The sequence below is a fragment of the Echiichthys vipera genome (assembly GCF_963691815.1).
Source record: "Echiichthys vipera genome assembly, chromosome: 10".
NCBI lineage: Eukaryota > Metazoa > Chordata > Actinopteri > Perciformes > Trachinidae > Echiichthys > Echiichthys vipera.
Genome location: NC_139835.1, coordinates 21,171,275 through 21,186,306, shown reverse-complemented (window position 1 = coordinate 21,186,306; position 15,032 = coordinate 21,171,275). Strand labels below are relative to the sequence as shown.

At 40.8% G+C, this 15,032-nt stretch overlaps 1 protein-coding gene across 1 annotated transcript in view; it reads right to left on the bottom strand.

The window, feature by feature from the left end:
* The window catches only part of myo16 (myosin XVI), a gene marked incomplete at both ends in the record, with an annotated part of 80,440 nt that extends 72,712 nt beyond the window's left edge, over positions 1-7,728 (bottom strand). The window contains 2 exons of the mRNA XM_083921329.1: positions 2,140-2,409; positions 7,701-7,728. Coding sequence (XP_083777455.1) covers positions 2,140-2,409; positions 7,701-7,728 — 298 coding nt within the window. The remainder of the gene's footprint in view (positions 1-2,139; positions 2,410-7,700) is intronic.
* Between the last annotated feature and the right edge of the window lie 7,304 nt (positions 7,729-15,032).

The following is a 15,032-nucleotide window of genomic DNA, read 5'->3' as shown; positions in this document are numbered from 1 at the left end:
TTAATTAGGACACAACAAGGGTGCACTAAATCGCTTTTTTTCATCTGGCTCTCATTTGGATAATCTTTCTCTTCCTCTCTTGCACACTCACAAGTTCTTGAAAACAATGATGAGTTGCCAACAAATCTTTCTATCAATCTTTTTCATTAATCATCACCATCTGGGGTACATGGTGCTGAAAATTGAGAACTAATTAAGTTGAGATGTGCACACTTCATTTAAGATAACGGCAAAGATATAATTATCTATCAGTTAATAGGCGTTAATTTTTGTTGGCCTCTCGCGCTTATGTTTCGACACAGTCCATCATACTCATTTCACACTCCACACTTAAACCTTCGTGGATTCCTTTACCGATAATACTGAGAGCATAAAATAATCAAGAAATTGATTACTTTTCTATGATGAGATATGATGAAACTACTTCCATCATTAAGAAGAAGTCAGCACCCACATATCCTGTTTAGTATTTATGTTGAGGTCTACTATCCAGGCAAGAAACTGGGATATCTTGGCAGTGTCAATGAGTCAAGTGCATATCCCTTATTCTTTTACCCCTACCCATCAGATTAGACCCTTGGGCTCTCATTGCAATGAGTATGTGTTTACACAATCTCTCGTCTTTTAAAATACTTCAGTAGTAAAGAAATGTTCTTACATTACTCTGGGGAAAGTCCAAGCCTGAGGCAATTCCTTTCATTGTACAAAAGGAGATGAGAGTTAACTTAAGAAGCAACAATGAGAAAAACTGTTATCACTCAGCTCACCAGGACCAGTGAGAAATGCTTGAGAACAAATGATGTCGCAAGTGCTGATCCATGCAACCAAGTGCTACCTCAAAGTGGTTTGGACAGATCCGCAAGCCTGCAATGCAGGCAGAAGAACAAGACAGGCCGAGACATCACAAAGCTTTTCAAGCAGTCCCTTAACTAAGGGAGTGTGTTAGAGGTGAGTCTGTCACTCATAGTTTGGTACCAGTTCAGTGTCATGGAACTGCCTGGTTGGTAGGTAGGCATTAGGCAGAGGGGTAGCAGAACTGATTCATGCCAAGCCAAGGAACCCTTGTTTCAGTCTGGCTGTTGCAATGGCACGCCAGCTGCTCCCACAGACCCCAGCTGAACCTCATTGGCAGCCAGGGAGCAGAGATTAACACAGTGACCTGCAAAGACTGCTGGTAGGACTGACATAGATACACCCGGACAGCTGGGTAAACGACTGGCAAATGACTGGCATAGCCAAAAAGAAAGACGTTGAACAAAAAAATCAATGCCCTTCAGAGTAAAGACCTCTTGTATCTTCTTGAGTTCATTGACTATATGATCTCACAAAACAGCCAGGGTACTTGAGTACGTTTTTACTGAGAGACAAGCGGGCGGCAGTCCTGCTTAGAGCCGGGGCCCGAGGGGTGATATAATTCGATGTGTACCTAGAAAATCTCTCATAGTCCTTTTGCCCAATTGACAGTGGATAGAACAAAAGTATTCAAGTACACCCAGAATAAGCAAGCTCCCATTTGTTTGGAACAAATGGCTAAAGGGTTGAAACAATGCCCAGTATTCATTGTCCCCGGGCTAATATTCTAACATGCTATTTGAGAGGTTTTGATGCATTACTTTGTTACAAATATTATAAAAAAAAAGTGATTTTGGCATTTGTTTATCTTTGAAGAATATTTCAAACCCCCTAGGCACTGCCACTGAACAGTGCAAGTGACGGAAAGCAAGAGTGAGTGGGATTCTTTTACCTAGAGTCCAGCGAAAAGTGACTTCCATTCTGTGGAATTACTTTTTTTCTCTCCACAGGGGACATAATCATCTCTGCTAAGGTATTTTTATCCTTGAGAGCAGTTTGTATCAGGATAAAAGCTGCACTTTGTTCTTGAGTGGTCAGCCTCCAGCAGAACCAGAGTGTGTGTGTGTGAGAGAGAGAGAGAGAGAGAGAGAGAGAGAGAGAGAGAGAGAGAAAGATAAAGATAAAGATAGTCTAATTGGAGTATGTAATAAAAGAGCCAGCACTACACATCGAGTAGCTAGATCTCAACCTTCAATATTTACTGAGTACACATCCACAAACACTACTAACTTTTCACTCAACCCTAAACACAGACAAACAAACTCATACGGGCGCCTGCATACGAACCTTCTTTGTTGTCATGGCGAATGATGGCATCCTGTATGACATCAGCGACGTTGAATTGGACGCGGCGCCTCTTGCGGTGGGCAGGGGGCGCTCGAATTTTGATTCCACCTTGCTGGCGCTGAAGAGTCTTTTCCCTCTCATAGTACGCCCTGATTTGGTCACAGCGCATCCTCCTGACCAGTCGCTGGCGCTGGCCAATGGGGAGAGACTCCAGCAGACACTGGTCTATCTCCATGTTCTGACGAAAGACATTACATAGCTGGAAACAACCTAGTGAGAAAAAGAGGGAGAGCAAGAAAATGATAATGATGTTAATGTCAGAAGACGAAATGCCAAAGTAATTTCAAGCTCTGGTGGAAAGATGTCCATCTAAAGAGTAAAGAAGGCAATCTGGTGACTCAGTGAAAACATTGCAGCCAATGATATTTAATCTCAATATGGTTTGATACTGAGCTGATGAGACAGTATCAGAGTGTTGAGACATATTGCTAATGCTCAGTTTTATCTCCAGGCAGAACTGTGTTTAAACGCTTTATTGTATGGTGTGCATGCCAAACAGAACTGTGTTTAAATGCTTTATTGTATGGTGTGCATGCCTGTGCTTTGCATGTCTGTGTCTGCAGATGTATGTGGGCAGTCCTTTAGCATATTTACTGTAAAGGATATTTGCTGTGTCTGTTGCACCATGGGGGTTGAGTGTAGAGAAGCATAACAGCATTTTGTGTGTTGTCTCTTCTGTCCCAGTGATTCTCCTGACTCTGCATCATCTCTCTGCCTCTCAGTGGATCTTAGACAAATAGATCTCAGCCTAGGCAGCTGCTAAACCTATTATGGTATGCCCGGATGATTGGGATGCACAACGCTTGTGCAGTAGTCGGGCTCAGAATGAGATTTACTGAGGGTGCTCAGGTAAAAATAAAGCGAGACAAGTACAAAAAAAATGTATAATATGAGGTAGGTTTTTTCATTGCGCTCATCTTTATGCTTGAACTTGTATTTTGGGTTTTACTAAAACATGTTTACATGCTTTAAAGTTACAAAAAATGCATACTATTTATCATAATGTCTATCTGAATATACCTGTATTCACCCTCTGTCTGAAACGCTCTGTTTTAGCACTTCTCTCCTGAAAATTCGGTTCAGATTGGTCAGTGTTTCTGGGTCATCCACATCTCTGCATCATCATTGTATCCAGCACTGCAGCAGCACTTGTACCTACATATAGTATAGTTGTGACACCACAACTGTACAAAAGTCCTGATGGCTCATTTAAAGACAAGGTTTCTGAATATGGGCTATGTGCATTTCTCTGTGGAGTGAGTGTTTTGACACGTTCACAGTATTTATATAGCTCCTAAACCTCCTTTATGATAAAAAAGACATGGAAATCCAACATTTGACAGTATAGGACTTTTAAGTAAAATGATGTGCTTCAATCTGGTATTGACAGCATTTGACAAATTCAGGTCACAGCTACCCCAGAGGGCAAGTAAAATATGAGGAGGATGTCTTTCTGACTCACCAACTAATCCCTCTTTGGCCCATGCTGCTTCTATATCTCATTCCTTCTTTTATCAAACTCAAGTTCTCATTCTTTTGGGCCAATTTTGTTTTAAGTCCCCCCCGCCCATCACAGAGCAACTTTTTTCCCATTGATCTCCAGAGATTATCTATGTTCCTATGTCTTCTCTCTATTTCTCTGTTAGAGTAAAGGAGGGCCTATCACTCTGTTCGTCAAGTGGAAAGTATTCTTAGTGGGACACCTTTTAAGTGTAACATGTTTCAGTCCCCATGTTTCCCCATGTTTCTGTCTCTTTCTAACTACTTTACCATCTCCCCTCATCTCTATGCACAGAAGGACATGTGAATTTGAACAGTTAAACATGCAGGAGGTGAAAAGCAACACAACAATAAAAGAGGATCTTGTCCGTTGCTACTTTGTGTCTACTTTATACAGTAAACTGCTGTTTCTCCTTTGTTGGGGCTGATGTGTGTATGGACTAGATCTTTATCGGGTAGAGACAAAGCCATCCAGCCAAACAAATGCACCTGCTGCATCTTTCACTTCTACACATTTATTCAAACATCTGCCCCCTCCACCCCAGTTTGTCTGACACACACACACACACACACACACACACACACACACACACACGAATACACACATACACACACATACACATACACATACACATACACACACACACACACACACACACACACACACACACACACACACACACACACACACACACACACACACACACACACACACACACACACACACACACACACACACACACACACACACACACACACACACACACACCATCTGCCCTGGTTAGACTTGTAAAAAAAACTTCTTTTGTATTCGGGTACCAGACAAGGGGGGCATTATTATACTATTCATGCCAGGTGTCTGATTCAACTGTATTTCACTTTAGGAACTTGGCTGCCCACTGAGCAGAGACACATATAAACACAAAAACACTCTCAACCTGCTGCCTTTTCCAATATAATGCCACTCCATCTCTCCAAAGTCCAGCTTGCTCAGTCCCTTGTTATTGCCTTTTTTCTTCTACTCTTACACTAACCTTCTCTTCAGCCCATTTTGATATGTGACTTGCAGTAGTAGTTGTGATGTGTGTACAGTCTTGTGTCCTTAGACACAAGAGTGGGTGCACCGATATAAGTTGCCCTGCTCTATCAAATTCTAACACATAACCCACTGGAGGGCTAAAAATACAGAGCATCAAGAGCATAACTTGTCACCACTCCCAGAGAATTAGGTTATACGATGACTAGCAGAGGCAAGTGTGTCAGTCTGACTAGCTAAAGGTGAATATTTTGTGAGGACGAGGTTCAGGTGACTGGGAATGATTAGAGAGAAAAGAGCTAAGGCTACAAGTAATTATTATTCTCATTCACAAGTAATTAGACAACTATTTTCTTGATCAATCGATTCATCGGTCAGTACAAAAAATGTCAGAAAATTGTGAAATAAATCTCATAAAGCCTTAAAAAATAGTTCATAAAGCCTTACACAGTCATATTGCTCGTTTTATCTGACTTACATTCTTAAATCCCCAAATATTCAGTTTACACACAAGATAAAGAAATGCATGCAGTTAATCACAAATGAGAATCTGGAACTTGGCAATGCTGTAAAATGACGTGTACGATTAAGTGATTGTCAAAATAGTTGGTAGGAGTATTATTTTATTCTTTTAATAATTGATTAATCAGACTCAGCGATATAATGATATACATGTCAAAGAAATGTCTATATTATGTATTTTGGATATTGTTTCTATCGCCATGCCAAAAAACATTTGGACGACACTTTACATTTTGATCCTTGCACATTATGTTCATTTTGCGCTACATTTCTTGATAAAATTAGAAAATACCCAGTGCCATTGAATTACCAAAAAACTTGCAATGAGGTGTGATATACATAGTTATTGAGATATGAAATGACCTACAGTATATCAGGATAGGAGATTTGGGCCATATCGCCAAGCCCTATGGACTACACTGGCAGAGATCATAGCACATGGATGAGAAACTGTCACAAATTCTTTCTAGTTGTCTTGATTTAAGGCTGCAGATTTGTTTCTTCTTCTTTTTAATAGTCAGGTATCAGTATGAGTGACAGTACAGTAAGTAGCAGAGATCATAAAACACACTTGCTCTGTCCATTTTGCAACAGACATTGATATGGTGAACTGTCTGTTTCCATCTCTACCTTGACTTTGTGGCTGTCATCTCTTCCATGGTTTGGCCATATCCTTCAAACTCTCTGTTAACCTCGTATATCATCCACTATACAGGCATTCAAGGCTACAGTCACAAATAACCCATAAAATCTCAGCACATGACAAACGTCCCATACTGTAACATGGCATACTGATACAAACATGACTGACTCACAAAGCATTAAGGTATAAACAGTATGTAGATATAAATCCATTGGAGTTAAATATATATATATATATATAATTCATACTAATATTAATTTAATTATTAGAATGTTAACATGAAGTGGTACAAATGCACTTGTCTAAATACATTGTGATGTATGCCCAGTGGGCTAAAAGGGTTCACTTTAACGGCACAGCAGTTCACACATGGCACTTAATGTTGTGATATGTTGTGACTAGCAAAGCTGTCCCTCATGACTTACCATAACCTACTGTTTGTTGCTGTATGAAATGTGGCTAAATTTGTTATATATACATGCTTGGTGTATAATTACATTCCCAGGATTGTCCTCAATCAATAAATACTTGAATTTCAATTTTTCTAATGAAAATTTGCATGGACCTAGGTGATGAAAATACATAATTCCTCCTTCCTGATTCCAACAATTGTAAAAACTATGACATAATGTCTGCTCTGAACAGAAATATCACTGGTGGTGAATGGCTACGAACAGGTAGGGGAAATGTGAATGAGAGAGGGATACATCGTAAGAGCTGACCCTAATGGAAAACAGGGCTGAATAAATCTGAGAGAGATGGAGTGAGTGGAGAGACAGAAAGAGAGAGATGGAGGAAGGGAGGGCTGGAAATCAGTTACATTCGTGTGTTGCCATCCCATCACCAGGCTATCAGTTATTGATTGAATGTGGAACATCCCATACAGGCTCCAGCTAATAACACTGACAGCACTGCAGGAGCTTGTAAATTAGAAAATAGCACACAAACATGTGCACTATCACATACACAGGCTGCAAACTGCAGACACCATACATTTGTAGGATATAGATAGATGTCTGTAGTGGAGAGAGATTTGAGGGTGAGACAGGTAGGGTTCTCAGAGTCAAGGAGACAGCATGACAGCATGCCTCACCTCTATTCCCTTTTTTCTCCTTCTATTCTGTCTCTTTTCTTTCCTCCTTGCCATCACCTAAAATAACAGCATCTGTCTCCGTCATTCCTCCATGAGTCTGCTCATCATACTTCGCAGCACTTCATATGTCACTCATCCCATCCTCACATCCCTTCTATTTCCCAATCCTTCCATTCCCTCCCCTCTCAGCAACACTCCTCTAAATCATCCTCAGTTTCTCTCCATCTGTCCTCCTCTCTTTGCAATGACTTTCTTCCCCGTCAGTCTGTCACTGTGTTATGAATATGCCAGACGCTCATGGGATCTGCATCTTTGGTGCTCCATTTCATCTTTCATTCCCTCTGCCAGTACCTGCCGCATTCACCGGTCAACTTCACACATCTGCAGCAGCTCTCTGCAGCAAGCTCAGACACCCACTAACTGCGTGCACATGCACACGCGCACACACACACACACACACACGCACACACACATACACACACACACACACACACACACACAAGCACAAATGTGCACAAAGTTTAGATTGTGCTCATGTAGCAGCTGGTGACTAGAATTCCTAAGCATGTAAACTTATACACTATATGACACTCTGCATATATAGTAAGTGCTGATACAACAGGCACACATCCATGGCTGAGGCACACACAAGTACACTTGCACACACACAGTTGCATGCACAAAAAAGATGGGGACTTGCTACTTACAGCATTTGATGAAATGGTAGTGAGACATTTTCCGACTGAGTCAGACAGTCCTCCAGGCAGGCAGAAAGGTAGGCGGAGAGTCAGTAAGTCAAGCAGGCAGGCGGACAGTAGGCAGCTACAGGTTCCAGCAAAACTAACTAATGCAGAGCTCGTAACCCAGCAGGATGCATTATTAATCTGGCTCCCTGCATGCTATCCAAACTCTGTTCCCCTGTCTGCATTATTCACCAGCAGCAACAGCAGCAGCTCCAGTTGCAGCCCATGCAGCATCTACATGCGCACAGACCCAGACTCTCACTCACACACACACACGCGCACACACACACGCACACACACACACTCACTCGCACAGATTCACATTCACTCCCTCGATCAACCCGTTGGCAAAGGAAGCTGCGGCTGTTTCTAGCTCTCCTCGCCTACAGCCAGATAACCGCCGCACAACGTCTTCCCAGCCATGAACGGCGCACGTGCTCCACTCGCGTCACTGACTGACAGCCGGCTCAGCCCACTTCACTCTCAACACACCTCCAATGACGCAATGCTCTTCGCCTCCTTACACACCCCCCTCCCAGTCTCCTTCAATCACCCACACACACACATACCCTATGACTCATAAGGATGCACACCTGAGGGGGCTGGATTAATTGTGCCTCTGTACACTGTAGATATAACAGAGAGAGATTAACATATAGAAAGGTCATTGGAGGAAACAGAAGGATAAAGATAGATTTGTAAAATAGAGGAAATGCAGATACAGCAGGGGGAGCAAGAGTAAGAAAAATAAGCAAGTGATGGCAAGAAACGGAGAGAGAGGGGGAGCGTTAAATTGAATAGAAGGACAGTAAGAGAGAGAGAGAGAGAGAGAGAGAGAGAGAGAGAGAGTGAGAGAGAGAGCAAGAGAGAGCGAAGCTGCTGCAGTGCGGCTTTTGGTGCGGTGACAGGTTAAGTGCTCATCAACAGTCCTAAACTGACCACAAATTAACTACAGATAAGTATAGACTACTAGAATGGCTGAGACCAGTCAATTAACACACACACTCTATCATGCGTTTATCATACACACACACACACACACACACACACACACACACACACACACACACACACACACACACACACACACACACACACACACACACACACACATACACACACACACACACATACACACACACAGTTAAGTGACGCAATATGCACTAGGGCTGAAACAATTACTCAAGTAACTTGAATTGCATGCAGAAATGCATCAAGGCAAAATCTCTGCCTCGATGATTTGTTTAATTCCTATCTTGCGCGTTATGCGGCCTGTTCAGCAGCCTGTTCAACGCATGGATCTCTGTTCTGCAGGGATCATTGTTACACACGGATCGTTTTTGTGGATGCACATCACTACATCCGGAAAAGGCAGAGGATCAGTTCACACTTAAAAAAGAAGCCAAAAGGTGCAATGTGTCCACTGCAAACTAGAACTGTTATACCACAACAGCCCGACGTCAATGATTCAGCATCCGAACCGAAAGCAGCCTGTTGTTAACGCCACTTCTAAATAGGGCTGTTGTCGTAGTGATGTGTAACGTTAGCTGTCCTCGTGAATGCCCTTTGTTTAGTTTTTCATTACAATGTTAAACATAACATTAGCTACCTGATCAGTCTTTATAGTTTTGTTTGAGTAAATGTGTCAGTGGCATTTTGTACGTTGCTTGTTGTTACAGTAAACAGGAAGAGAGCAAGTCCTGATAATAATAATGATCTATTTCTAATTAATTTTCTTAACAATTGTATTTGTCTTAGAAACCTGTTTGAGTAAACACGTGCGTCACATAGAATTTTATGCACCACATTGAATTGTTTAAATAATAAACTTCTCTTCTCATCTCATCTTCAACCGCTTATCCCGGGTCGGGTCGCGGGGGCAGCAGCTGTTAAATTGCGAATGTATTGCCTTCAACACACACACACAAAGACAAAATCTCTATCTCCCCCTCACGCACACGTGCACATTCAAACACAAACAAACACACACACACACACACACACCAACCCCTGTTAAGTTACCACAACAAATAGGCTTACCCCAGACATAATATATATATTTTTCAAAATAACGCAAATTCTAAGGAATTTTTACGCAAAATTATATATATTCTTTTTTATCCTATTACTCAATTAATCGATGGACTAATCGGTAGAATACTTGATAGCTGAAGCCCTAATATGCAGTACTGTGCTTGCAGTGTCAGTAGGGTAATCTCTATGACTTTGTGCTTTAAGTCAAATTTGCATATATGACAAAGCTATGCATTAAAAATAGGTATGCAAAAAGATTGTGAGAAGGTGTGGGTGAATGGGGAGGGGGGAAGAAAGACAAGAGGGGACAAGGGGAATAAAGAGCAGACTAAAGAGAAAAGATAAGAAAAGATATAGTGAGATGGCAAGAAAGACTGCACACACAATATAGATGAGCGTAAAACAGCTCAACGATGTGTGCAGTGTGTGACTAAAGCAGGATTGTGACACTTTTTTTTTTTACAAATCTGTGCCACGGTGCTCATACAACTGCAGGTTATATAGCATGCTGCATTTTAAAGGGGGTTTGAGCTGTTATCTCCCATGGCTGTCAAACATGGGCATAAGGAGATGGGATAAAAGGATGTGAGATGCAGGTGAGGTGAGAGTAGTAAACGACGGGGAGCAGCGGAGGAAGCTTGAAAGGGAACGAGAAGAAGGCAAACACTGTGTGTGTGTGTGTGTGTGTATGTGTGTGTGTGTGTGTGTGTGTGTGTGAGTGTGTGTGTGTGTGTGTATGAATGCTTGAGTAATTCCTGTCATACGAAATCAGGTCACAGAGGCAACTTACTCGCTGCATCTTCTGTAAAACACTGCCGGAACAACTGCCTCAACATCTAGTTGAGTAAAATAAGATTTGTTTGTGTTTGCGTGCATGCAGAGTCCGAATGTTTGAAAAGATTGCACTATGCCGACTACTAAATATGTCATGGCTAAATGTTAGGAGTTAGGTCCTCTTCCTCTCTTTTCTATACTATTTGGCCACTTTGACGTTGAGAGATGGTGTGGGCGTGGTAACGCTGTGATAAAGACGTCATTGCACTCACAACATGCATCAGCTGTGTAGTTAGTATTTTTTGGTCAATAACACTTTACCTCAGACATCCAGACTTCACAGCAGTAGATCTGACAAGAAAATGTCATGATTTTACATATGAATGTTGTGAAGTATTAATGGCTTGTGAAATCAGTGCCTGTGGTGATAACAAGCTGTATCAGAGGAGCGGTAATGTGCTGGAGGACTGGGACAAAAGGTAACCCAAGATCTCAATGTAAGATACCTAACTATAAGGCAAGTTATGTCACCTTACTCTCGGAACCCACTGGCCAGGCAACAATTTAGCCTCTGGAGGCAACGGTAGATGCTTGATCATAGTTACTGAATGCGGTTACCAAATGTAAACTGCAATCTTTTACTTATAAGGTGAGTCACGTCTTCCTGCATAATTAATTATGAAGTAGATTCTGGCTGCGTTGTGCAGTGTGCCAGTTATGTTCAGTAACGGCGTTGGGTAACGGCGTTGGGTAACGACGTTCGGTATCAACGTTCAGTAACGACGTTTGGTAGGACGTTCAGTAGGGACGTTCGGTAACGACGTTCGGTAACGACGTTCGGTAACGACGTTCGGTAACGACGTTCGGTAACGACGTTCGGTAACGACGTAACGGCGTTCAGTAACAGTGGTCAAAATTTTGGGGGTTGTTTAGAGTCTGATTAGCAACTTCAGATGTGAGAATATAGTTTACTCTAAGTTAAGAAATATGAATGCAGATACATTTTTTAGAAGGCTAATAATAAGCTTAATCGACGTCAGAGGATAGCAAATGGGTTATAAGATTGCATTTTGGCCAATGTCGTTTTTTGCTTTCCACATGGACTGTTTACCTACATGCAGCCAAAGCCCACTCATACTTGATTGATCAATACTACATGGACTAAAGGTCTAATTAAAATCTGAATGTTTCCGATACAAACCTCTTGCCCCATTGTCTACAGATCTAGCATTCATATGCAGCTATTGGTTTAATATCTCTGGTGTTATAGCAACAGGAAATGGCTGGGAGTCTCATCCTAATCATTTCTACCTCTCCACGGCTACAATTATGTCAAGCACCTAAGCAGGGAGGTACACACAGAGGGCAGATGCAGTGGAAATAGTAGTAGTTAAAACAGTGATAAGTAATAGAGAGAAGGCATTCTCTATATATGTCAGACAGATTTACTCAACAGATTTTTTAAATACATTCAGTCCATTATCTATACCTTTATGTGCATGTTTAGTATCAGAATGTTTGCTGTGAATGTTAGCTTAAACTGTAGCAAATGCTGTGTAAGGATTGTGCCTCCGTGCTTTGATACAGCATGACAAATTGTCATTATCACTGCTTTTGTCCCACGAGATGACAAATTTCATTCTCTTTGACACAGCTGTCATTCTGCCATCATCACCCTCAGGTGTTAGTCAATACTACGACTGTGTCACCACCATGATTTCTATGGTTACCACCCTAGAGTATGTGCATATGCTTGCATGCAATTGGTCTCACTGTTGCAGGAAATGTTCCCAATTACGGCAAAGCCAAAGGCACTTGGTTAGTTTGGGGTTGATGCATTATATATGAAAAGAGATCTCTTTGGATTAATTATTCATCAAATGTGGTATATTTACACAAATAAATATTTATTTATTTTTGCAGCCACATTTAAAATGTTGAATACTATTTGCATGCATATGGATAGCTGTTTTGGCATGCAAATAAAGACATCGTGTACCAGCTGAAAAGAATCCCTAAAGTCACAATAAATTATTTACCTGCATGATCATATCATGTTGTTCTCCTTTAAATACACAGTGCATTATATAATTTAGCATGTGTATTGTTTAGGATGTGCTGAAATACACGGTGCTGTGGTTGTTAAGCTGTGGTGACAGCTTGTGTTTTTGTCACTACATTAGGTTTTATTGTTACACTTCCAATTGCACGGTTGTTGTTGTTTTTGTTAATTATGCTACTGATGAAAGACTCTGAAATGGCCCATCATTGTTGTTTACATGAGATTTTCTATATTTATTAGGTTTTAACTAATTGAGAATGGAACTGTAAAGCACATTCTCAGACACTGAAACATTGTCATAACGTATGGTATCGAACTGAATGTTTTGAGTCGTTTCAGACCCTATTACGTTTCACACATAAGTCTTTCAAGTCTAGAAAATACTCAGAAGGTATTTTTGATGGTCTCTTCTTTCTGTTGGCTTACCTTAAAGCCTTATACTAACAACACCAAAGTACTGTCAGCATTTTGCTTTACCACATATTTTTATCCACATGATTGTTTTTTGAAGGATTAGTTAAAACATATGTTAGAAGTTGTAAAAACTATTATGACCAAATGCAACTGAAGTGGTAGTGGTAAAAGTGAACAACCATTCTTTGGTGATCAGCCAACGCTTAGATTGTGGCTGATTTCAATGTTTGTCCTGTTTAATTGTTTAAGTGTTTCTATGCATTCGATCTAATGTGTGTGTGGTTAAGACAGATTGGCCCTCTGTCTGTTGTGTGGCACTGATGTCATGCAGACTGTCTTGCCTCGCTGTTGAGGTTTAGGGAGTGACGTGCTAATGTATTTTTTTTATCAGCTGGTTGTTACACACAATTAGAAGGCTGATAAAGTGCAAGTGTTTTAGATTGTATGTACGTATTTACACCATTTTGAGGTAATACTGCTTTGTGTTTATTTACTTTAGTTATGACAAAATGAATTGCACTTAATTTTGTTAACATTTTGCAAATAATTGCAATGCACATGTATGACATGACAATGAGTAGACCCGAATATCTGAGTGAATGCGAAATAGACAGTTAAAATTGCACTCATCTCATCTCAGGTTGTTGATCTGTTTTGTAATGGGCTTGTTCATTAATTATGACTGTGGACAGAATGTAATTGCACTTCTTTACACTAAAGAAAGGAAAGGAAAGTATTTAGAGAGTCTGTAATTTGTAGGTTATTATGCAATGGTTGTACTGGTCCAACCCACTTGAGATCAAATTGGTCTGTATGTGGCCCTTGAAGTGAAATGAGTGTGACACCCCTGACAAATACAGTTTTCTTTAAGTGCACAGCGGCCTGTGTGCATGTGTGAAATCTATTTATAATCTGCGTATCACCCCTTAGGCGGATTATAATGTTATCCAACCACTTTTTCCTCCAAAACAACAGCTCAGTCCAGGGTTAAACTGGATAGCAGGAATTAATATTTAATATTCATAACACTAGTTAATAGCCTAGCAGCTATATTGGTCAATTCCAAGTTGGATCGTTACCTTCAAGGGGAGGATTTAAATGCTTTGCTGCATGATGCTGCAGAGCCCCTGAGAAACTCCAATCAATCAAACAGGTTTATGTACCTGCTCAAAGTCCATATAGATGGTAACTAAAGCTTCATTATGCAGTTCATGACCATTCAGAGGCAGACGGACAACCCACGTATAGCAACAAGCTCCCAACCATCCATGACACAATATTAGTTTATAAAAGATTTTTAGTGATGAGAGAACGTACTTATGAATCCAGGAAAGAAATCAGCATCATAAAGCATAGTCTATCCCAGTGTTCTGTGTTCTCCAGCTACAGCTCAGCCTGTCACAGAGTTGAGTGAGTACCATAAGTGGAAAACCTAATGTAATAGTGGTAAAAAATGATGGACAATAGGTGGAGAGATGAGGATAATAATGGCATCCACGTACGTAAAAAATAACCATCTTTACGAACAGCATATCATAGTTTTGCCGGTGTAGCTCTTTCACAGACCGTTGTTAATAAGCCAAGTGTTGCTTTCAACAGCTCACAGGCACTGATCGAACAGGCACTACTTCAGAGTGACATATTTTTTCCTCATAAATCTGCCTTATGGGCCTGACACTGCAAGCACTGTCAAACAAGTTATACTTGTGAATCCTAATGCTGCAAAGTGACACCATGTTCAATCCTGTGGAATTTTGTGCAGGTACACATTGTCTGCAGTCACTAGGGTGGAAACAGAAATGGATTTTGGATCATTGGATGGTTCGATCCTAGCTCCTCCGACAGCATGTCTGGCATGACACTGAATTTGACCGTTCAGAAGACTAAAAAGGTGCTATATGAGTATAAGTACATTTACCATATTTAGCTAATATTTGAATAGTATTTTGTTGAAAAGGGGTATTGAAAAACTATTAAAAGAGTAAAAACTCATGTACAATGCTGCCAATGCT